The following is a 23,756-nucleotide window of genomic DNA, read 5'->3' as shown; positions in this document are numbered from 1 at the left end:
GCCATAAACCCAGACAACCAAAAATAAAATCTATCGTCGATCCTCAGGGGCAACAAGTCACTACTGCACTGCCTATTTAGAGATGTTGATGAACAGCAGAATCACTCTGTGTAATTTTTAAAACCATACCAACAATCAATGAACACAGAGTTTTAAAATAAACTAGAAAATACCATTTCTGCCTTTCTTAAGAAATACTTGCTAATGAGTGAACCTTTCATTTTTTGTTACAGGTTATTGAAATTTGCCCTCAACAGTAACAGATGTATAGGCTATTTGCACGATTTATTGAAAGGAGTGCTGTATTGACAACTACACTATATATCAGTAGGGACCAGCAATGGGGTTATATAAATCATACAATATCAGGATAAAACTTTTTCACTCCTAACTCAAACCTGGGCTGATTAGCATCCCTGGTCACTACAAATACGCTGCAGATAACTTGGAGGAGTTTTCACCCTCACTAAGGCAGGACCTGGAGGCTGCAGAACAAAAAATGCCTTGCAAATTCTACAAATAAGGTCTTTTTAAAAATCTTTTTAATGGGATAACAAGTGCCACTCCTACTGGCCATCCACATTCCCAGAAACAATTTCATTTTGTGGCATCATTCACTCAAAATTGAGTCACAAGACAACACTGAAATACCAGAGCAGACTCAAAAGTAGTACAATCTATGCCAAAGGCAATTTAACGAACAATTTACATAACAATTCCCAAACTCATTAATCTGTACGGAAAAGCTTTTTGGAAATTTTCTACTTAAAAGCAGATGCACTTGATAGTATTCCAGGTCTGTGCTAGGTACTGTTTCCTAATGGATGATTTTATATATATATATATATTATATATATATAAAATATACATACATATATATATATATAGTGTGTGTGTGTCTGTATAAATACACATACCTATATATGAGTTTCACTGATATTAGGGCAGACAAGTGTTATAAAATCTATGCCCACGTACCAAAATAGTTATTAACATTCTGCTGGGCCAATTAGTTTCCCAGAGTGTTCAACACTTGGAAACAGCTGAGTTCCCTGCTTACTGTCAAACTGAAGCAATCCCTGGATTTCCAGGAAACCCTTAAAGAAGATACAGAATGTTTCTTTATAAGCTGAAAGTGCAGCAGGTAGAGCCCATTCCTTTTGCCACTAGTCCCTTGGAGGGAAAAGGCCAGAGGATGTTTAAGAGCAAATCTTCATTGAAGCCAAGACGTGATCTACCAGGAACATCATGGAAAACAACCCTGAGCAAATAAAATACCAGATCAACAGCCAAATTGTAAGGGCACACAGTTTTGCTATGCAAAATAAGGCAACAAACCTGGGGCTTGGTTTTCTTGGCGTTCCTCCAGTTGATTGTCCTAACCCACTCCTAAAGCAATTAAAGTCTTTGCAACTCATTACAGCATCTTGAGGCATACAGAGAAACATCCACTCTTTGCTCTCTGGTCTCATAGAGCCTCATAATGATGCTAATACAATATTTGACATTTTTAAACCTCCGGAGGCTAGACTGCCTTCCCTTCCTCCTCTCCTAACGAAGGTTTGCATCTGAAGGCTTGCTGGCAATGTGCTGATTTAGCCTCAGAGAACCACAGCTCCTTACCAGATAACCTTTTCTTCCAGATACATTCACTGGGTTTGGCAACCATTAAGTGAACGGCAAAATTAGCACGGACAACATGCAGCTGGTTGAAAACATGCTTTCTGGTGCAAGACACAACCGACAGAGACCATCACGGGGACACAGCTGCAGGCCACACAAACCCAAAGCACACCACTGACCAAAGCCACCGCCTCTGCCTTAGATGCAAAAGAGGAGCTGAGGAAGGTAAGAAGCATCATGGTCCCTTTTTTGGGTAGATCCATATGGAAAGGACAGCAGAACTATTTTAGGAGAAGAAATTGTTTGCATTCTCAGTAATAGCAGGATTTGATTGTCCCACAGATGGCTGAGGGGTGCTTTTGGTTTTGTTGTCTTTTTCCTGGAAGCTGGATGGCAGATAGGCTGCAACAATCACCATACGTTGACGCTGAACAAGCCATCTCTTAGCGCTTCCAGAGGCTGATTTGCAGTTGTATCAGGAAGCAATTACACTTCTCACAATGCTTCCACATCACAAATTACTATGTGATGACCAATTTACACGAAACAATGTGTATTATATATCAGGAAGGAACAACTGAAAACTAGGTGACCGAATCCAAACCAAGCTGCTGAAGAAGCTTTCCAGATGGAAGTAAGCAAAAAAGGGCAACAGAAAGAGCATCTATGTTGTCACCAGATAACACACAAGCAACACCACCACAGGGCAGGGGAAAGGGTCATTAACAGGTTAAATTTCATTTCATTTCTGCTCGTGGCTTGTTGCACCTCCCAAATTCAAGTGAGCAAAAGGAGCAGCCCTGCACCAGCGACACAGAAGACGCGTGTACTTGTACTGACCGGCTCAGAGTCATAGCAATACTCATCCCAGCTCTGTCTGAGGGGTTTCTTTGTCATCTGAAAGCAAGGCAGACCGAGTTAAGTAGCATTCGGACCAAACACGACACCCACCACCGGCTCTTCAGGCAGGGCAGCAATGGCGACCTCCCAAGTAAAATAATTGTCACTATTCTGTGCAGTCATTCCTGATCTTCTTTTTCAGCATGAAGTAAGATTTATAGTTCTTTCAAGGCCTGTGATGCTCTGATTTCTGCTCCCAGTGTTTTCAAGGTAGTGGGGATTTCTCAGGCTATCAGCTTAATGAATTTTTAAGAGTATTCAACTGCCATGGTTGGAAAAATCTTTGTTTTGCTGAGAGCAAAGAGGTATTCAAGCAGAGTTGATTTTTGTTTCCAGTCTCAACCTCTCTCTAGACCTGTATACGTGCTGCAAAACTGAGTTCTTGGTTGAAAGCACTTTCTTTTTCTGAGTTTCTAGCTTTTTCCTATCAGATAGTGATGAACTTGAAAGGCATCACAGGAGCTCAGGACTTGCGCAGGCTCAGGACTTGGTGTTCCTGAGAGGGACACAGACACAGCACCGCAGCTCCTGTTGCAATTAAATATGGATCTAATACTGCAAATTACTAATTTCAGAATGGATAAATATGGATGTAGAACACAGAAAATATTTAGCAAATAGCAGGGTAGGACTCTTATCATTGGTATGAGACCGAGACGCCGTCCAAACTCGGGATATTTTAAGTAAATTTGATTTTAAAAAAACAAAAGTGAAAATACTTTTTGTCCAACCTGCTTCCTACATTTACAGATCAACAAAACGCTCCGTTATTTCGCTGAAGGACCTGTATAGATTATTTCTCATATGAAATGGAAAATACATTTTTATTTTGCGTAACAATGTGAGTTGAAGAACCTGGGAAAATAAAACAATGTTTGACTTGAGGATTGAGTCAGTCCTTGACTTAAGGGGCCTGATTCAGTATTTTATAGCTTTTATATTTTAGTATTTAATTTTAGTTACACACTTATGCTCACTTCTGGGCTTGTTCTTTTCCCTCTCTAAAATGCAGGGATTTCCCTAGGACACATTCAAGAACTTACTGAGAATGCTCAAGGGTCATTTTATTACTTTTCCCTTATAGGTCTGCAGAGTTTCTCTCCCCATTCATCCATTACTACTTTTACCTTCCTCCTCCTCGTTTTCCTTTTTTCCTCTTTTCCTACAGGACACGGGAAGGCAGTTACTGCATTGTTGGGAGTCCTAAATATTAAACGATGCACTGAACTCGTCTTTAGGAGCCATTTTCTCATAGTTGTCAGCGTTACCTGATCTCCCTAACATGAATGCTAAATGCAGTAAAATGATTATAGAATACCCCAAAGCCCCAAATGTTACTACTCTCCATAAACTGTGTTCAGGTAAATCCAGAGTCTGCTTCTTTCATCTGCTGGATGTACCTCAGCATCCTCCTGCAGCCTTCTTGCCCACAGCAGCATAATTTTGGTTAAAATAAACATTTAACAACCTAAAATATCACACTACTATCAGATCTACACACTACGCACCATGAAATTCATTACTATGCTTTAAATATTAATGACCTTAAACATTAAAATGCTACTAAATAAAGGGAAGGACTATAATTAAAAGCAATATTTTAGGCTAACACAGAACTACCGGATTGCCCAACAAAATCTGTGAATCTGACAAAACATTCCATCCAAATTATCTTGGCATTTTTTAGCTGAAAAACTGCAGCGCAGATGGTCGCAAAGAACACACCACGTTCTCCAACCTCTGCACTGCTTCCGAGCACAGGAGGCACAAACAGAGAGAGCAAAAGCATTAAACTCTTAGTATGTTCTTCATTTGAGCAAATTTCCTGATCCTGCTAAGAGTTGGTGGTAGCCATTAATATCACAATATATTTTGGCTTTGATAGTCCACTTTAAAAATCCTTAAAAAGCCCTGGATAATTGAGATATATTACAGAGCTAAATTATATTTCTAGAAATAAAGGTTATTTGCATTGCACACTGCATGTAAGTTGCTCTCCAACTTGTGGGCTAAATCAGTCTTTATTGCTAACCATGTCTCACGTCCAAGAAAACGGCAATTAGAGTTAAAATCAACATGTAACCTAAGTGCTGTTCCATGTCATCCTACGCCATTAATTGTGTTTTTGAACAAAAAGCAGTAAATTTCCTCTTTACAAGCATCAATGCATATTAAACAACTGACGTAAATTAGATTTTCTAAAGTTTGAAGTTAATTGGCCATTGGTAATACCTCACACATTTTTAATTCTGACATTTTCAATAGTTTTTATGTTTTTATATTAAGCTTCTTGTGTCATTAAATTCAAAGGCTCATGCAAACAGCCAGCCAAAATTAGGACTATCTTATTCAAGATACTACTTCTTAATGGTCTACTGGCATCACACATTTTTCTCTTTTCTTCTGCTCAGCAGACAGATGTTAATGACTAAACATTCATTCAGAGAACAGGTAGGTTATCACTGTTTCTCCCTTATATGCATTGTGTTTATAGTCATCTATTTAACATATCCCAGTTAGGGGACAGAAAATGGAAAACACTGATTTTTCCATACTATCAGGTGTTCAGATTGCCAACACTGATTAATTTCCAATGTCAGACCACTGCCTATAGAGCAGTGGACAACCCATTTTCATTACTGCACACATTTTCTTCATTAGCATTAAGCTTCAGCGGTGGAAAAGACAAGACCATGTACTGCCAGCACTACTGGTAGAGTATTCCCACCTGGTTGAGGTAATGATATTCCTCAGGCTGCTTAAGATGAAATGCTGATCTCTCTTCCTCACTTGCTCCTGCCAGGAGGTAATAAAATACATGGTAGTTCCTGGTAACAAAGAAAAAAAAGATGTTAAACATGAAAACAACCAGCAGCATTGAGTAGAGAAACACACATAAACCTCATAACTTCATTTTCCAGCTTCTGAACTTGGACTTGTGTGCAAAGTTTTAATCCATAGATTGGGAGAAGTCCCATGCTTTTTAGCTAGTAGGGCAATTTTGAATGAAGTTAGAATTTTAGGGAATAGCACAGCAAAATAAGAAACTAAAAAATTCATAAATTTGGAAAGGAGAAGAGCCGCTGAGTCCCATGTCACCAAAGCCCTCCAGATAAGAGACAAGCCCAATCTCCATCTCGTATTGGACTAATCTTGCTTTGATGCAGAAACAGATGAAAGCTCCAAAGACGATTTACAAAGATTTTTTAGATCTAACATATAAATATACAATAAAGCCTTCTGCAATGACTGGAACGCTCGACACTGATGGTGGTTTAGGAATGGCCTGAGACCACTGTACATCGATGCAAAAGATTAAACCAATTAATGGAGATTTAGATCTGCCTCTCCGTCCAAGGACGCCCACTCTCCAAGAATATACTTAAAGAATTCCTAGCTGACATCGTTGTGTTTTCCTCCAGAAACATGTGCAATATTTATTGGAATCAAAACACTTTTGCAATGCAGAAATTATTACTTTTTAATACTTCATTGCCACAACAAAGTAATACTTTTGCAGTTGCAGTTCTGCATGACAGAATGGAAAAATCTTCAATTTTTTTGGTTACTCAAATACTTGGAATACTTGAATTTTACTAAAAAAACACAAGTGACACTCATCTGTTTTGCTTCAAAACAACTACGACATGGATTAATGCTAACAGCATAGCAGAATGTAAAACCACAACTTTGGTTTATGCCAGACATTTTCCAAGAGAAATCAAGTTAATAATTACAGCACCCAACAGCGCATTTATCAAGTCTGAGGCTGTGTGTGCCATCTAACTTTGGGATCAATCCATCAGCATTAGAGAAAACTTCCCGCACATCTATCCCAAAAAGGAAGCACAGACAGAAGTGCCAGTAGTTGAAAGACAACATGATGGAGAGTTAGAAGCAGCAAATTTATTACAATCAGAATAAACAGTTACTGAAGAGGACGTAGCAATTAATATGTTGCAAGTAGGAAAGAATAATTTGCTTAAATTTGTTGTCTATATAATCTTAGCTTTTTCTAGAGGCCTTTCTGATGTTTTCAATCTGGTAAGAGCTATAAAATAGAATTAAAATGTCATCTTGTCCCCAAATTAGATATTAAGTAGTTTACAAGTTGTGCAAGAAAACAAATGGTATGTGATAATCCATATGACATTAATCATACAGACAATGGAAAATATAAGTCAAGGACTGTTAATAAAATAACAAAGTCTCTTTTCCCTGGGTAGTACATTCCTCCCTAAACAGGCAAGGAGACAGCAAAAACAGGCTTCTATGGCCAGACAGCATCTTAGGAAACAAAGCCTGAAACTAGACAGACTTCGGTGCCTGAGTCCAAAATTATGAATAAACACATGCATATAAATATAATAAAAAAAACAGCAGAAGTAAACATAACAAAAATTGCAACGAATAGGATTTTTTTTCAGTTTCAGATACACCTTCCCCATCACCCAGAGCACTACCAATGGTTCTGGGTACAGCATCCTCCATCTGTCTGGGGCTTCAAGGAGCACAAGTTGTTAGGCCCTGAAGATGACCAAACGAGGAGGGTTTGATGAAGATTTAATGCAGGACCTGTCACGAGGATTGCTTTAACCCTTTAACCCTATGCAACCCAGGGCTGGAGCTTTCCAGTCCAGCAGCTGGCTGCCCGCAGGCTTGCTGGCTGGCACAATGCACCCCCCACTCTTTGCTGCCCCATCCCACGGGATGTTCCCTTTGGAAATGGGAGTGGCAAGTTTCCAACAGCCCTGGCTGCAGAGAGCAAAACACCTTTCCCCCTTGGCTGCTGTTCTGCTAGGCTACAACAGCAGACCCTGTGCCTGCAGCCGTTTGAAAGATACAAATCCTGCTCAGTTATCTCAGCAAGTTTTTGGCAGCGTCCTTCCCTCCATGCACAGGTATTTGCTGCTTCACTGAGTCGTTACGGTATGTGTGACCACTGACGTGTGGTTTTTTTTGTTGTTGTTGTTTTTTTCTTTTTTTTGAATAAAAGACATTTTCAGGGGGCCAGCCCATGCGATGATACAATTTAGTGTCACCCACTCCGGACCCACACTAAGAGCTGTTGGAGTTTGGGCTTGTCTCCTCAAGCCAAGATGGTACAAAATGTAAACACGGACTTTATCCGTGAAGCACACGGCTAGAAGTGCGAAATCCCGATTCCCTGTGCCAGTTCAAACAGGGATTTAAGCCGTCTGCGCCATGCTATCAACACATTCAAGAGTCAAAGCCAAGCATGGAAGCAAAACACAGGCACCTACCGTTCGTTGTGCTCCTGGTACACGAGTCTGGACTTCTCCAGCAGATACTTTTCAACATAAGCACTGGAAGGAGAAATAAAAGCATTATTCATTGACCCAATATTCAACTTAAATGAACACAGCTTTACTGGGGCTTTTCAGTTTTAGTACACAAAAAAGTTTCAGCCTTGTTTCACTTAGTTATATAAATTTCTTCCTAGGCAGAACAAGCCCAATATTATGTTTGGCTTTTGAGGTTTTTTGGTTTGATACAAAGCCAAAACTAACTTGGATATGAAAAACATGATCTCAGACGAGTTAGCCTATGGGCAGGGAGTGCAGGGGGAAATTCTGACAGAAACTAAGAATCTCTGATACCTATTTAATCCAAAGCCAGCAAAATAAAATCGCTTGCAGACTGAAATTCATGCAGAAACCCTACTTCAACAAGAAATACATCTGGATGCAGAAGTTTGCAAGATAAGATTTAGCTGCAGATTCATTACCCAAATTACCACCCCCTCTCCCACAACAGCCACTTCTCAACAAAAACCTGGGTTATTAACTTGTGGCTACGGTCAGAAAACAACTGCAGAAGCTCCTTACTGGTGCTTACGTTTATCCTAACAGCCTCATAATGAACTTATTTCATCTACATATTAATACAAGGCTTTGCTAGCTGAAGCAAGCTTCGGCGTGTTCTCTGTTTGTTTGTTTGTTTTCTGTGCAATACCAACCAGTAACGATAGGGATTGAGAAACTGGAGCTATAATTGCCAATGGAGATGATGTAACACGAAACACAAAAGCAGAGGCTGGGCTTTTCCCAGCTACCGGCTCGCAGCGGGGTGGCACCGACACGGGCAGCAAGGTGCAAGCCCAGAACCCAAGGAAGCTTGGACATGGTAGGACAACGCGGTGCTCACATCTCCACCTCCAATGGGGAGGATGTTACCGGGGGTTCAGTCCCTCTCCTCTGCCTTCATGGAAAAATCAGCCACGTGGTCGTGCCCAAAGGCGTTCGATGACTCCTAGGGCAGGCAGCACTGAGGAGAGGCCACTGGAACAGGCACACCCTCGGGAGGCTCTTGCTGTGCAGGAGGAGTAAGGATGTGCAGACAGGCTGCAGCACAGCACCATTTTCCTGTGCATGCTGTGCACCACAGGTTTTTTTCTTGTTTATTCCCTGTGAGGAAGCCGACAAAAGCTATGGATATTCCTTGCCAAGAGGTTTCCTTTGCATCTCCCCTTCTAACCTGAAGCACGGGCTTGTGTTTCACCAAGTTTTCAAGGCAGGACACGAGGTTCCCTGTAGACTCAGGGAGTAGATAGGGTAACCCAGGAAGGTATCAGAACGTCTGCTGTAGGATGAGTTGGATCGAGTCCACTGTTCCTGACGTTTAATCCCTTCCCCTGTGATTTCTGCTCTTATTATAGACCCAAAATAAAGTCTTATACAATAATTTAGGTTGGAAGGGTCCTCTGGAGGTCATCTGGTCCAACCCAGTATTTAAAGCAGGGCCAATTTTTTTTTTTTTTTTGAGGTGGGATGGTGGGTAGATGCACACAAATGCTGTTCTGGTAAGATGCTTGCTCAGTGGGAAGGCCATAAAGAATACACGTCCAAGGAAAAAACTATGCCCCCTTATTTCAGTAGGATAGTGAAAAGGAAAAGAACCCATGTATAAAACAGCAAACCCCCTCAAAATCTTTTCTATTTACTGCTGTCAATGATACAGAAACCACCTTATCATTACTCACAGTTTTACCAGTAAAGAGTTTTTGAGAGTATGATTTCATGCAAAATATTCATTTAACCACGCTACAGAACCTGTACCTGGTATACCAGGTAATATCAACCGAAACTTGAGAATGAATTTCGCATACAAATACCACCATGCAAAATACCCAAGCACTGTGTTTGAAAGTGCTGCCTCTTGCTATTTGTGATACAGCCCCATGCTGCTGCACAAATTTAATTAAAATGTCTCCCATCTGGCTGTTCTGCAATTTTAAGGAGTATGTAAGATGTTGAGGCTTTTGATCATCTTAGGAGGACTGAACACGTTGCAACGACCTTCCTCCCAGTTCACTTATCACTGAACAGGACATAATAAATTCATAAAGCCTTATGGGAACGCACTTCAACGTAGCCATTGCTCATGCTCCACTGATTTCAAACGAATCTTCAAAGGCTTCATTTCGTGGGGTGGGGTTGGCTGCTACTAAATCTCTCAGCTATTACATCTCTTAAGTTGAAATTCCCTTCAAGTTTGGGTCATTATCTGCATATAGTTTGTAATCAAATATCCAACTGCTATTTTCAGCCTATGAACGGAGCAAAATTCTGATTCGGTACTGCAAATTGCACTTACATTAACAAAACAAATTGCATGCACAAAATGGGGACAGAGCTGATTTGTCTAAGCACAGATTTTAAGCACACAGTCTGACAAATTTTAAAAGGGTACTTGTGATCTTCCTCCTAAGATTATGGAAAAAATTTTTTACTGTCATAGGCCAGGAACAACTCACAGGTTGGTGCTTTTGTTTTGTTTTTTAAAGAAAAGGGAGAAAAATTGTCTTATTTTTTAGAACTGGAGCATACAAATGCAATGCTATTTGCAGGTAACTTCAAACCATCAAATAGAGGCCACTACCAGAGAGCTGGCACAGCACGCCAAGACAATACATTGCTATGGCATTTGCCGGATTCTACCCTATGCTTCCGTTTAAGTAGGTATTAAAAAAAATTGAGGCTTATCCTTTTAAGATAACTGTTCACCAGAGTTAATAACAGAAGAAGAGAAAAGGAAAAGAACATCAGATTAGAAGTTGGATGAAAAAAACAGCTGCCTGACTGCAAAGTACGCAGAGTACCCAAGCTCATTTGAAAAATTAATGGCATCTATTTGTGTGATACTATTCTGCTGGAAAGTAAGAAAGAAAAAAATTTAAAAGCCATTCTCTACAATAACAACAAAGTCTCAGCAAGAGATCTCTTAGCTAGCTGCAAAAATTACCCAGCCCCTGGAATGCCACATCTACTCTTCACTTCTCCAACTGAGTTAATTAACCCAGCCAAAAAGCAGAGTTAAGGCAGCACTGCTCTCTTAGAGCTAGTTTGAGTTGCTTCACGATGCCCTGACACCCTTAGGAGAGGCCAAAGAGAAATCCGGGTCCAGGTCTGCCACCCAGAAGCCTTCATCAGGCTGCAGCTTTGGGAAGCAGCAGCAACACTGGAAATAAATCCCGTGATGGTAGAGTGGAAAAACACGATGGAGACAAGCATCTCTTTGCAATAGCCCACGGAAAAAGATGCCCTAACTGGTCATGAGTTTGGTTCAAGAGGCACTTCAGGGTAGAGACAGAAGCATATGGAGAATTAGACCGCGATGCTAAGTAGTCTGGCTCCATCTTCTCCGTAACACCCAGCAGGCAGCTGGGAGGATTAAATCCCCCTTGGCTTTCTCTTCTGGCGACTGCACCCAGCCTCTTCCTGCCCATCATATGCTCCATCCCCCCAGCCCAACCTCATGGCCAACCCTAGCTAAAACAATCCCCTTCCTGCCTTGCTGGCAGAAAACTTCTCTTCTTCTTTGGAAGAAAAATTCCATTTTGGCTTAATTACAAAGTTAACACCATGATTAATGAGATCTGGACTGGCTTAAAGCCAGCTCAGGTGTATTCATACTTTAATGTGCAGCATAGGTACGCCAACATTTTCATAACATTTAAATATGCTAAAAAAAATATACGCGTTGAATCCGATTTCCGCTTACCCTCGCACGGTGCCCGTCTCCTGATAATTCACTTGAATAAATTTGCCGAAGCGACTTGAGTTGTTGTTATGCGCAGTTTTTGCATTTCCAAAAGCCTGTTAAAAGAAAGAGATACCATCAGGACATTTGAAAAGCCACCACCTTTCCTTATTTCTATGCTCATCGCTAATAACTGACTTTCCAGATTTTGCTGTCATCGTATCATTAATAAAAAACACACGGCAAAAGTTAGTTGAATGGGCTACAACTAAATAATATGATGAGCTTCTGGGGACCACATTCGTTTTCAGTTTGGGATTCATGAAGGACAGATAAACACTCTCTAAAAGTAAAGCACAGCTATACATGAGATTTAATATTTGAAGTTATTATATTCTATATTAAGATTATACTTTATTCATTTAAATAGATATAAAAGTACGCTGCTCCAACAAGACTAACTTTAATGAGCTAAAGGAAGCTGCTTTTTAATTATATATGGAATTAGGGGAGAACACTTTGAAGGCTTCTCAGATGTTCGACAACGTTGTATGTAACACCGACAGTGCCTGTAGTATCCTCAGTATTTCAGACACTGTCGCTTCGATTTGTCGCCGCTGTTTTTCCAAAATTGAAATGCTTTTAAGGCTTTATGACACAAAGCTTTCATTAAAACCCTGCCTTACTGAGGCATCTAATACAGACTCATTTACCATTGGTTAAAAGAAACCCCTAACCACAAGAACTGTTGGAAACCCATAAGAGTTGCATCTCCAACCAGCTTAATTGAGAACTGGTATTTGCAATTGTGCCTAAATCACTTTAATAATCTGGCCCACGGTGACAGAAACTGTCATGCTGCCAGGTACAATTAATGCTTCATTTATTACATCGGTTTTGGTAATCATTCACCTCTACTCCCAAGCCAAACCTATTTAAGGCAGTTATACGCAGAGTAATTCCGGGAGTTGTGTATGTACATTGACTCACAGACACATTTTGTGCTGATGTTCAACATCAGCGTTCAGCTCCGAGCTCCCAGCAGATTTATTTCCTACTCAGCTATTTATTAGAAAAGATTAAAAAGGCTTTATATCTATAATCCCAACCTTCTCAAATGACCTTTGCAGGTTTTATTTTGCATCTAAAAGCTAAAAAGAAAGGCTAAACGAAAGGAAAGGCACTCCCTGAAGGCACTCGCCCCCTCCCGTGCATCGTGGGCTCCCCATCAGGGGGATGCAGCGGAGCGGCTCCGGGCTGCAGAGATTTGGGTGCCCAGAATGGTGTAACCATTTTCCTCAAGTGGCACCAATAATCATGCAGAGTGTTACATCCCAGCCCCGGAACTGCAGGTTTGCTAGCATAATGGTGACGGACCTCCCTCCCCCCCCCCCCCGCCCCGTCTGAATACACACATTTGTATCAGCTCATGCTGTTGCATATGAATTTGCCTCGGTTGACTAAAACAAGTTCTGCAATAGCAGAAACCTGCCAAACGAGCAGCTGATGGCTGTGCTTGCACAGAGAGGCTGGTTTCATAACACTAATGAGTGTTCCCATGTACAAGTCTCCAACCTTTTCAGGCTTTACATACTTTGTTTTCTGATTTTTTCCCCCACATCACTGCTGCACGTAGGGGCTTTTCCCCCAGCATCCTCTCCTGCAAGGGCCCTGGAACCCTCCTCATGCCCCCAAAACCTCCTCCTGGCCACTGAAACTCAGGCATCTGCTTCTCCAGAATGTGCATGTTCAGATTAAAAGTCTGAAGCTATTTCAGTGTTGTCAAAGGATTTACCTGTCCCTTGCAGGTGTTTCAGCTGAACGGCTCAGCGAGCACACGCAGCAGCGTTTAAGCAGAATACAGTGATATTCAACACAACAATATTAAAAGGGTTTTCTGGTTCAGCTCCCTTTGCTATAGCACAAGGAAATGGCCCAAGGGGAGAAGCAAGTCTGTTTATTGGGATTTCTTTGAGCAGAGAATAAAACAGAGAAAGCTTCCCACCAGCTGCAATGCTTCCTCCTTGAGCGGGCACAGGACCTGAGGCGATCGCAGCCCCACCTCCACGCAGCAGGGCTTCTACCTCAAGGTGATGTAGTATCAGCAAATTCCCGAATCCCCTTGCTTCCCAACAGGGTGGATTTCTCTTATTTCTATTAAAACAGATTCAGGATAAACTGTGTCGAATGTGTGAGTGGGAAACTGCAGGATTCCTTTTTTTTTTTTTTTTTTTAATGAGGAATAGGTTTCATGGCTTTTTCTGGATTAATATGCCAAATTACGTTATATTTTATAACCCAAATGCCCACAGAAATCGTAAGCCATAGTGTCTCTCTTTCAGGGATTTTCTGTATTCCTTGCGTAAATGAGAAAGCTCTCTGCATCCTGCCTTGTTAAAGCTGAAGCTTACTCTATGGCATAGGCATGCTGGTAAGGGGCCAGTAAGTAGCTCAAGACATGTCTGATGTTTAACTTGAGACAACTTAATACATTTTTGTTAGTTTTACTCACCGCATTTCTTTAACAGAACTCGCAGATAAAAAAAAAAAAAGCATGATTAATTCAATTTATGCATGTCTAGTCTACATATGCTTGAACAACACCCTACGTTCTTCTGCAGCCAGCGATGATGGGGCACAACATTGTTCAGCCTCGGAAAACAGAGAATGAGTTACAACTGCTTCACTAAAATTAGGTTCTGTTCACATTATTTCACTTCTCTAACCCGTCGATTCCAAGCTGTTCGACACTCAGCGGAAAAACTCAGTAACAGCATTCCTCAAATTCTTGGGGAGACCAAAGCTTGTCCTGGCCGGAGCTCAACACTCTGAAGGAAACGAATTCAATACGCTCCTCTGTGCGAGCAACGCGTCCGTCTGGAGCGGCCGCTGGTGCTCCAACGGCTCGGCAAACGCAGAGGAGCGGACAGCCCCATTCCTGGTACCTCCTACAGCACTTCTGCACAAAGAGATGCTTATCGTGGACCAGGCTGGGAGCTGAACGTTTGCACCACAGGCTAATTCACCAGGCAATATTGTTGGCGATGAAGACTCAAAAATGAGCTGTGTTCCTGAAATTGTGCAACTGCGTCTGATTGAATCTCAAAACCTCCTTGTTCAGCTATAATCTGCTCCGTCGCCTTCAGGAACGCTCAGCGTTTGCTCATTCATGGGGCCCAGGAGGCAGGAAAAAAACCACTAACGTTTTTGTGGCTCAGTACCTGCCCTCCCTCCTCTCCTGATCCCCAGTGCTTACGGTCTCTTCATTTTGGACTCAATACCAGTGCAATCTGGAACGTTGATCCAGAATAAGGGCCATCTCCGGGTCTTTCCTGAAATAAAATTGTTTTCCAAACCCCTTGCTCTTGCCTTGCTCTTCTGTAATGACAGTAACAGGGCATTTTATAGGTAATTCTAGCTGAATATCACCCCTGCATAGAGTAAGAGCTTCCGCAGAGCAGAGCGGGTAGGAAGATACATGCCTTGGGTATTTAAGGTCCCCTTTTTTTGCACAGCCTTTTGCAGATGAGCCTCTAACACTCAGCTCTATTTTTGATGCTGCTGTCCTTAGAATGAAAACTAAACAAATCCAGCATTTTATCTTTGTTATTTAGAGCTATGTATTAACAGCCACGAGTTTGAAAATGCCCAACGTGCACAGCATGGCAAAGACTATGAAATTGGTACAGAGATTCAAGAATAAAGTCTCTGAGTAAAGCAGGACTGCTTGTAGCTACTGCGTAAGCCAGGAGGAAACTCAAAGTGTCGGCATAACGAAACCCAAGACTGAACTTAGACCACTGAGCATGACGTCTGCTGTCACAGCCACATGTTTAAATCTCCACATACATCGGTGTTGTTAAAGCACAGCAGCAAGGTAACGAGTCCGCCTGACCAGATGCCCAAAGAGCCCAAGCCCTAAGACATGGGGAATGCAGCGAAGAGGGGAAAAAAAGGTGAAATTGGAAAAGCCTATTTGCTATCAAATAGGCTCAGCAAAGGACAGAGCCAGGAGGAGGTGGACAGGAAAAAAGCTGCGCAATGCTAGGGACACTTATTTCAAAGAGAGCCTCCATAAAACTTAATTAAAAACCATGACAGAACAAAGACTCTGTTATTAAAATACATATATATATATATATCATTAATATTGAGTTTGCTGACCTGTAACAATAGCTACTGAGCACAATAAAACAAGCACATCATCACAAAAAGTGATTAATAGCAGGAAGTTCCCTTTGCAAAGCAAGTCAACTAACTTCTATGCAGGAAAGAACAGCCCACAGGAAAAAAAAATGCATCTTTACATTTCACCATGCTGCTAACACTGCTATGTCTGTGTGAGCTCCACACAGAGCGCTCACGGAGTTTTTAACTTAGCCTGTGCAGTTAGGAGCTCCTTTCTGCATCTTCAGACATAAATACATAGATGTTAAAGACAACTTTTGCTTGATTTGGTTCAATCTGCAACCAATTTCACAGCACTCATCCTGCCAGGAATCTTTTTTAACAGAAATGCACTGAACTGGGACCAGAACAGTGATCACTTCATCACCCAAAATGCACCTGGATGACTTGAGTTAGAGCCTCCCTACATTTCCTCTCGTTATAGCTGCCACAATAACAGCAAAAGTATTTCTTTTACTTAAATACTTTTATTTTAAATTCTCTTGTTTGAAGACTTCCATTTAGAAGAAATACTTCTTTTAAGCCTGCAGCTCACCGCATGATACAGCTCGTCAACCTGAACTGCACTGCTCAGTCGCTCCAACAAACCTCACCCGACTTTCAGTTTCCATAACCTGTGTGAAGCAGAGAGCAGGGCAGCGAAAAAAAGTGCTGAAACCAAAAAACACGAGGTGCAACTCGAGTTCTGCAAACCAAAAGAGGATTTACGTTTATTATGTTCATTTTGCGGGACATCGTTCTGCATGGGCAGGCACCAGCACTCAAGGTCTAGGCTACAGCAATTAAATACCAGGTCGAGTGCCGACACCTCACCCTTTAATTCTCTTCACTGGGGCTTGGTGCTTCACACAGCCTAATGAAACCATTTATGCTTTTATGGAAACCAGCACAAACCACCAAGTATTTATAGTGCATGTGCTGCAATGCTTGAGGTGAGCTCTTGCCAAGAATGGACCTGCAACGCTGACCAGACCTGGCAGCACAAATCTGCTTCATCTTTGTGCTAACTTCTAAACATTTCTCCTTTAGTCAACATATAACATATGCATATGACAACCTATAACATTTGTATATCAATATATTATGCCTAAACATAAAAACAGCATTATTCATCCTTCAACCGGTCACTGAAACACACTGCATAACCACAACACAATTTTCCATTTCGAACCTCAAAGGTGACAGAGCAGCTTAGATGTAAGGTCTATAATGAGAAAATGCTTTTATTTTTTTTACGTTACAAACTGATGGTGTTTGTCCTTGATTATTCTAGAAAAAAACCCTCTCCTGGCTGTTGCCATGCCCAGAAGAACTGAAGGGCACCCAAACCTCTGCAAGCCCTGCAGAAGTCGTTTGCCCAGCAGCAGCCAACGAGGATGCTGGTGACTGGACCCATCGCAGGAATCCAGCTCTGCTTCAGCAGCTGCTACTGGAAAGGACGGTGGTTACTTGCACAGCACAGGAGGGTGGAAACCCTGAATGCACCAAAATTGGCTTCAGTTTTGGGCTCCTCGCCCAAAGGAAAAACTTAACACAGAGGAGCCCAGGCTGCTGAGCTGGCTGGGGGCTGGTTCTCCCTAAAACACCCATGGAGGTTCAGTGATGGATCCGCAACACGCACAAGTCACAGAAGGAAAATTCTGACTATATGGAAGAGAGGAATGTTTTCAGCATGAGGGCAACCAAATACTAGAACAGGGCCCAAAACAGCTGTGGGATTTCCATCTCTGGGGATACTCAACACTCCCCTGAGGCCACTTGACCTGCACTGCTGGACCAGGGGACTCCCAGAGATCCCTGCCAACCTCAGCCGTCCTAGTTTCACAAATCTACCTGCATTACTTGCCCTTCTGGCACAGAGGGCAGCTCTACACAGTGCCTAGAACAAAATTTTACAGGTCAAGGGCAGCACACCTGCCATAAGCTCGCCCTGTGCAGGATTAAACACGGCGGGTTCTTTCAGCATAAAGCATATTAGGTATGTTAGGAACAGTTCAGAGTAACAGCCAGAAAAGGACCATCACTGGGTGGAAGCCAAATGAGTTCCACCAAATTAAATTACTTTCTGCAATTCAAACCATATATAAAATATTGCTTTTTCATGATATGGGCAACGAAACACCTGGTTTTTAATATTTATTTTACTGCTAAGTGTCTGCCAACTTCAAGTGTCTCATCATTGTAAAGCATTTGCACTAAATACCCCCCTGACAACAGCAAAACAGAATATTTGGGGGCAGAAATTCCTCCCCTCTCCCAAACAACATGACCATCCTGGAAGTGAGCAACTAACAAAAAAAAAAATCTTTTGCAGCAATTAGCGTTAAGATAGAGGCTTAGTCATGACCACTTATCTTTATGCACTTCAAGTTCACACTCCCAAACTAAGATAAGGGAGAAAATTACTTGTAGTCTGCGAGTACTCCACTGGAGAAGGTTTGGGTGTCAACTGAATTGAATAACGAGTTCCAGTGTATGAAATGCAGCTTTCAAGAGAACCATTAAGTATACTCAGTAAGATACTCTAGATACAATTATTATAAAAGTGATTACAATACACAGTTTGGGGGGGAGATTTCAAGCTCTGCTGATGCAGGTGTTCTATGTAAGAAATAGGATTTAATGCCAGCATTATGGCCAAATGCTCCATCCTTGACAGATTGTTCCTTCTTTTCCAGGTTAGTGCTTAGGCAAAGGATCAAGGAATTGCCACATAACCACACAGCAACAAAACCAACGCCAAACCAAGGCCTCCTACTTGAGTCCTCTTCCCAAACGGGGATGCTTTCCCTACACATGCTGTAATGGGGGAAAAAAAGGCAGCTGAGCACTCAGCAGGCATCAGCAGATGCTGGCACGGATGGATGCGGGAGGCAGAGGCTGCCAAATCTGTAAGGTTTTCATGCACATAGTGGATGGCCCTGGGCAGAGCAGCCAAACTCTGCTTTTGATTGTGTGTTTTCCAGCAATTTCAGACACATTGGCAAACAAGTGATTTGGTGGAGAACCTTCAGCTCAGGTTCAGCTTTGCATTTATAAAGTATCCCAAAACGGTGCTTGGTAGCTGGTTGCTGTTGTGCCGGTCTCCTCCCTGACCCAGGGGATGTCTAGGCCTCTCAGCTCCTCATGGTTATTTGGAGTAAAAGAACATTTTACTACATCAGCTGGCTGATGCAGATAGTAAGCGTCTGGCAGGTTCCAGGATTGAGAAAAATCGCCTTAACTGGAGCTTCAAATAGCTTTTTCATACCGATGGAGATAAAAAATGACCACAGAACTATAAGATGAGAGGCTGAAAACAAGACACAGCTCAAGGAGGAGGCTTTCCTCTCCCCCAGCATGCAATGCAAGCATCCCCACTGAGCACAAGAGAAGGAAAAGCAGCCTGTAACAGAATACTGACAGATGAAAAACACTTAATATACACTTAAAGTGACTGGCAAATAGGTTATGTTATTTATTACAGCATCGAGCCATACCACGATTTCCCCACCTTGCAAAATCAATTTTTACAGACCGAGGTTGAGTACGGTGATCTATCACGAAGAGCTGATTCTACAATTAAAACGTCCCTGTGACTTCTAGAAACAACACCAGCATGTGCCAGGACACAATTCCTTCACAAAGGCCAGTACATGCCCCACTGCAAGTAACGTGGCGGCTCGTTTCCCTTGAGATGAGTACAGGATGACGCATGTGGCACTGAGGCTGCCCTTGCTGGCAGAACTATTGAAAAAAAATGAAAAATTAACAAGACCCAAATCTCAAAACATATTTCATACAGGCCAAAGCCCCTGAGACATGCCACTTGGTGCTGGGCTTGCCTCTTCTCTTGGTAGAAGCTTCAGCGTCTCCAGAGCTGCTGGTCACCCACATCTCACCTGCCCTGAAGCCGCCGTTACGAATGACACAGTTCCTCCACTTCCAATATCAAACAGCCACGCAGTTCGGTGCTCGGCTCATGCTGGGGTCTGGCCCTGTCTCCCAAGCATCTCCCATAGGTTTGGAGCTCATCGGGCACTGCATCGACCCGTGCAGAGGCAGCCCTCGCCCAGCACCTCACGTGCTTCCAGGAGTGGGGTGGCACAGGTCCTCCAGCGCGCTGCTTGGCACAAGACCAACCCTCAGCCTCTAATTTAGGGAGAGGGACACGGTCTGGCACACTCCCCCTGGACACCCGCCAGCCCCTGGAGGAGGCCTCTCAAGGTCCCTTCAAAGCCCTGTTTTTTCCTCTTTTTTTTCAAGTAACGATTCCACAAGGGGCCATAAATGTCTAGAAGCCAAGTTTCAGCTTCCCGCTGCATACTTGGACAGCCCCGACAGCACTAGAAACTGAAGTGTTCCCTGCTCAGGCCTGACACAAGTTTTCCTGTAGTTTGTCACCAAAATCAGTGCCACAAACCAAAACGCAGGAGAAAGTGTCCCTAACGTCAAACCTTCCATCTGGAAGCTCTTAGCGGAGGCATGGGGTCGTTATGTATATTTTACACACATATTTTCATGATTTTCCCAAGAGAAATATGTGTAATGAATAAAAACAAAAACACGTTAGCAGCAACAAAAACATACCACTGTAATACGAAACCCAGCTTGGCTTCTGCGCGTGTTATCCTTCCTTTTAGACCTCGGCTACTTTTTGCTAGTTACAGACAAAAATAATACACCCTCCCCTAAAAAACTGTCCAAGCTCCACCATTGAGCCGACGCAATAAAAAACACATTTAAACTCTGCCATGGAAAGCCATGTTGCACAAGAAAGGACATGGTAAAACGGGGAGAGAGAAGCCTCCACCTCATCCTTGATCTTCTCCTGGATTATACAAATAATCCGCACCTCCTCTTGAGGAGGTTCCCAGATTTCAAGTGCTGTTTGTGTACGCGCAGCATCAGAGTTGGGTGCAGCATGCCCGTGGCTTGCTCACCCTACAGCAGCTCTGCGTGCTTGGTGTTTTCCACCGATTGCAACATGTCAGAGGCAGCTCCCGTCATCCAGCCCGGCCACAAGAACGCCTTTTCCCCTTCTGCAGTGCAGTTCGAGCAGTCAAATGGGAAGAAAGGGAACTTGAACGTGGCTATTGCTAAGTATTTACAATGGACCACAATCTTCTCTCTGGGTAATGCTAAACAAAATAAATAAATAAAAAGGAACAATTGGCTCATCTGCAACCAGAATATTTGATAAACCCCAGGAAAATCAAGGGCTGGCACTGGCTGCTCACAAGCAGCAAAAGGGAACTCTCAGAGATCAGTATATTTTTATTGACCTAAAATGAACAGCTGATTTGTCTGATCAGAGGACAAGATTGCTTAAAAAAATGTATTTTCAGCCATTAGGTAAAACAAAACAGACAATTTAACAGGTATTGCATTCCATTTTCCAACAGCATAGGATTGGAGCATTTCTGAGGCTGTGATGGAGATATTAAATATGAAATGGAAAAGGTTGAGAGGGCAGGGTGAGCATAACATCGCCCCGCTGGCTACCTGTGGAGGAAGCAGCAGCTGTGATGCGTGGTGCAGAAGCGGCGCAGCACGGGCACGGTGCCACAGCGCTCTGCCATGCCTCCCAGCAGAGCAACAGCTCTCACCACAGAGCACGCCCTGCCCAAATCCCCTGCTCAGCTTTGCATGTTATTTTCCATTGCCATCGAGGCCAGTATTTATGAGTTTAAAAAAAAAATCTGAAAAAAAGAAAGCTCTGAATGAATCAAACGAAGGGGAGCATGCTAAGACTTGTGCTTGAGTTTTCATGGCAGCGAGCCATGCTGCATCAAACACAAAACCAATGCCGATGCTCGTCCACCGTTTTCAAGCCTAGCTTTGCTGAAAGCTAAGCATTTGGGACATCGCTTCAAGTACTGAAGTCATCAAGTTTGCAGTGGAGGTTTGATGGGTAGCAGAGCAAACCAAAGGCGAAGAAGCGCAGGCTCTTTTTTTTTTTTTTTTTTTTTTCCCTAAAGCTGCATCTGTGAGCCATCAACCCTCCTTTTGGGATCTCCCTCCTTAGGTTGGGAAACATTTCCCAAATTTTGCAGCGAAGGAAACTGGGGTCCTCCCAGCAGTAAGCTCATTTTACTGCACGAATTAACTGATCCCCAGCTGCAGGGAGCCAGGAGGAACATGCTGTGTCCTCAAGGATGCCTAAAAACCACAGCACAAATTACATCTCCAAATGCATTTAATAGCACTTAGCTTTGCAATCCCTTCAGCCTTCATATGTAATGGCTTTCACTTGCTTTGGGGAGAGCAACCATTTAAATCCTGATTGTTTTTCAAAAGAATGTAGCCAGTGCTAAAAGTAAAATGCAGTGTGCGTCCATTTAAATCATAAAATCTTCAGAAATAAGGGTGTGAGATGGCCGGACAGACCACGGCTTGCTCAGGATGAGCGATGTTCTGCTGCTTGTGTGCCAGGAGCCGTGCACCTTTATTCCATGCTGCAACACTCACGTGCCTGACAGCACAAAAAACGAGGAAAAGACACTGGGAAATTCATGGGGATGCTGCTTGCCTTTCACCAGCAAGTTAACAGGAACTTGCAGTTGGTTTTCCAAATAATTTCCTGCGAATAAGCAATGGCTGCTCCAAAGACGCCTTCACTCGAGTACACACTTGGACATTCCCCATTTTCCCAAAGTGGGGTCTTCCAGCGGACAGCTTCTGTATGCAGAGCTTCTGTAACCTCTTTCCTGTTTAACTGCCTGATAAACCATCTCTGGCTGTTTCCCATCCCGAAGACCTCTAACCATCGTGCTCCCTCTCCATCTCTGTGTAATTACACAAACAGTGCGCTCAATTTGCTCACCTTGTAGAAGCCTGCAAGCTCTGCACCATTACAATTTATACCGACCTTCCTTCTTTCAAGCTTTCAAGAGCCACTACAGCGTGCTGAAGCATTTCAGCAGTTCTTCTCTAACAAAACACATCGTAAAGCAAGAAAAATCACAGCCTGATACTAGCGTTGTGGTAGCTGGAATGGGATAAAGATAGATGTGCAACAAATTTTGTAGGCGAAAGTAACTTTGTCTGTCATCGAAATAACTGGAAAAGCGAACAAGGTTTCACATAAGCAGGCCTTCTGCCAGCCTGCAGCAAACCTCAGAGCTCGCGTACAAATTCAGAGTAGTTTTTCTCAATTTAGCACAAGATTCATTGGTGGAACCCAGTGGGAGAAAAAGCTCTTAGCCTGGGGAGCACAGGAATGTGAAAAAGGGAGCCAGGAAGGGCGAAACCCAGCACTCCCTGTGCTAAGCAGCGATATGCAATTTATACCCTACATAAAAACACATTTTCTTCTGTTATTTGGAAGTGGGTGGCTACATAACACATAGCAACGGCTGCACCACATCGGAATAAAGAGTGGGCCACAGATAACTATGCTTAGCTTGTGAAAAAAATGAACCGTGAAGCCACATTTGCAAGGCAAGGGAAGGATTGCACTTGTTTGCTGGGTGGGAAGGGGCTGTGCTGAATCCCTCCCAGCACGACTGAGGCCAGAGACAAGGGTACAAGCATCCTCCCCCAGTGAGAAGCAGAGTTTACTTGCTCCTTCGCACAACACCCGCTTCTGAAGCCCTGACTGGGATGGCAGGCAGCAATCTGTTCTCCTTACGCACCTCCCCAACGTGCCAAAGCCAACGAGGAAACCGAGGAGGTGATTGCTCAAGCATTCTGTGGTGCTTGCCATCGTGCTAGCCATTATCTGCACTTCACACCGACCTCCGAGAACAAAATGCTGGAAGCAATGCCTATGGCATGGGAGAAAGGTGGCTCTGTGCAACCAAACGTCTCCACGTGCATCACTTGGAGTGATCTGGAAAGGTTTCTTGGGGTAGAGCTGAAGGAACTCTCCCTTAAACAACACAGGACGGGCTGTCCTGAAGTGGAGTTCAAGTGACAAACTCAGACACACTGCTTGCATTTGGGATGATGTGAATTGATTTGGAAACCACTTAGAACTCTGTTTCCTTTTTACACATAAAAGATGCATGCAGCACGCAGCAGAAATTGCTGGAGCACATTTATTTATTCTGAATGGGAAG

At 42.9% G+C, this 23,756-nt stretch overlaps 1 protein-coding gene across 18 annotated transcripts in view; it reads right to left on the bottom strand.

The window, feature by feature from the left end:
• MYO9A (myosin IXA) overlaps positions 1-23,756 on the bottom strand; it is a 186,293-nt gene that overhangs the window by 110,487 nt on the left and 52,050 nt on the right. For 17 of the 18 annotated variants that reach the window (XM_027466498.3, XM_027466508.3, XM_027466503.3 and 14 more), the window contains exons 3-6: positions 11,548-11,642; positions 7,788-7,850; positions 5,252-5,351; positions 2,464-2,520 (exon numbers count right to left, since the gene is read on the bottom strand). In XM_027466498.3, coding sequence (XP_027322299.3) covers positions 2,464-2,520; positions 5,252-5,351; positions 7,788-7,850; positions 11,548-11,642 — 315 coding nt within the window. The remainder of the gene's footprint in view (positions 1-2,463; positions 2,521-5,251; positions 5,352-7,787; positions 7,851-11,547; positions 11,643-23,756) is intronic. The other variant, XM_027466510.3, reaches the window with a different exon arrangement.

The sequence above is a fragment of the Anas platyrhynchos genome, chromosome 11 (assembly GCF_047663525.1).
Source record: "Anas platyrhynchos isolate ZD024472 breed Pekin duck chromosome 11, IASCAAS_PekinDuck_T2T, whole genome shotgun sequence".
NCBI classification, from domain to species: domain Eukaryota; kingdom Metazoa; phylum Chordata; class Aves; order Anseriformes; family Anatidae; genus Anas; species Anas platyrhynchos.
Note: the sequence above shows the minus strand (reverse complement) of the source record. Positions and strands in the feature narration are given on the sequence as shown.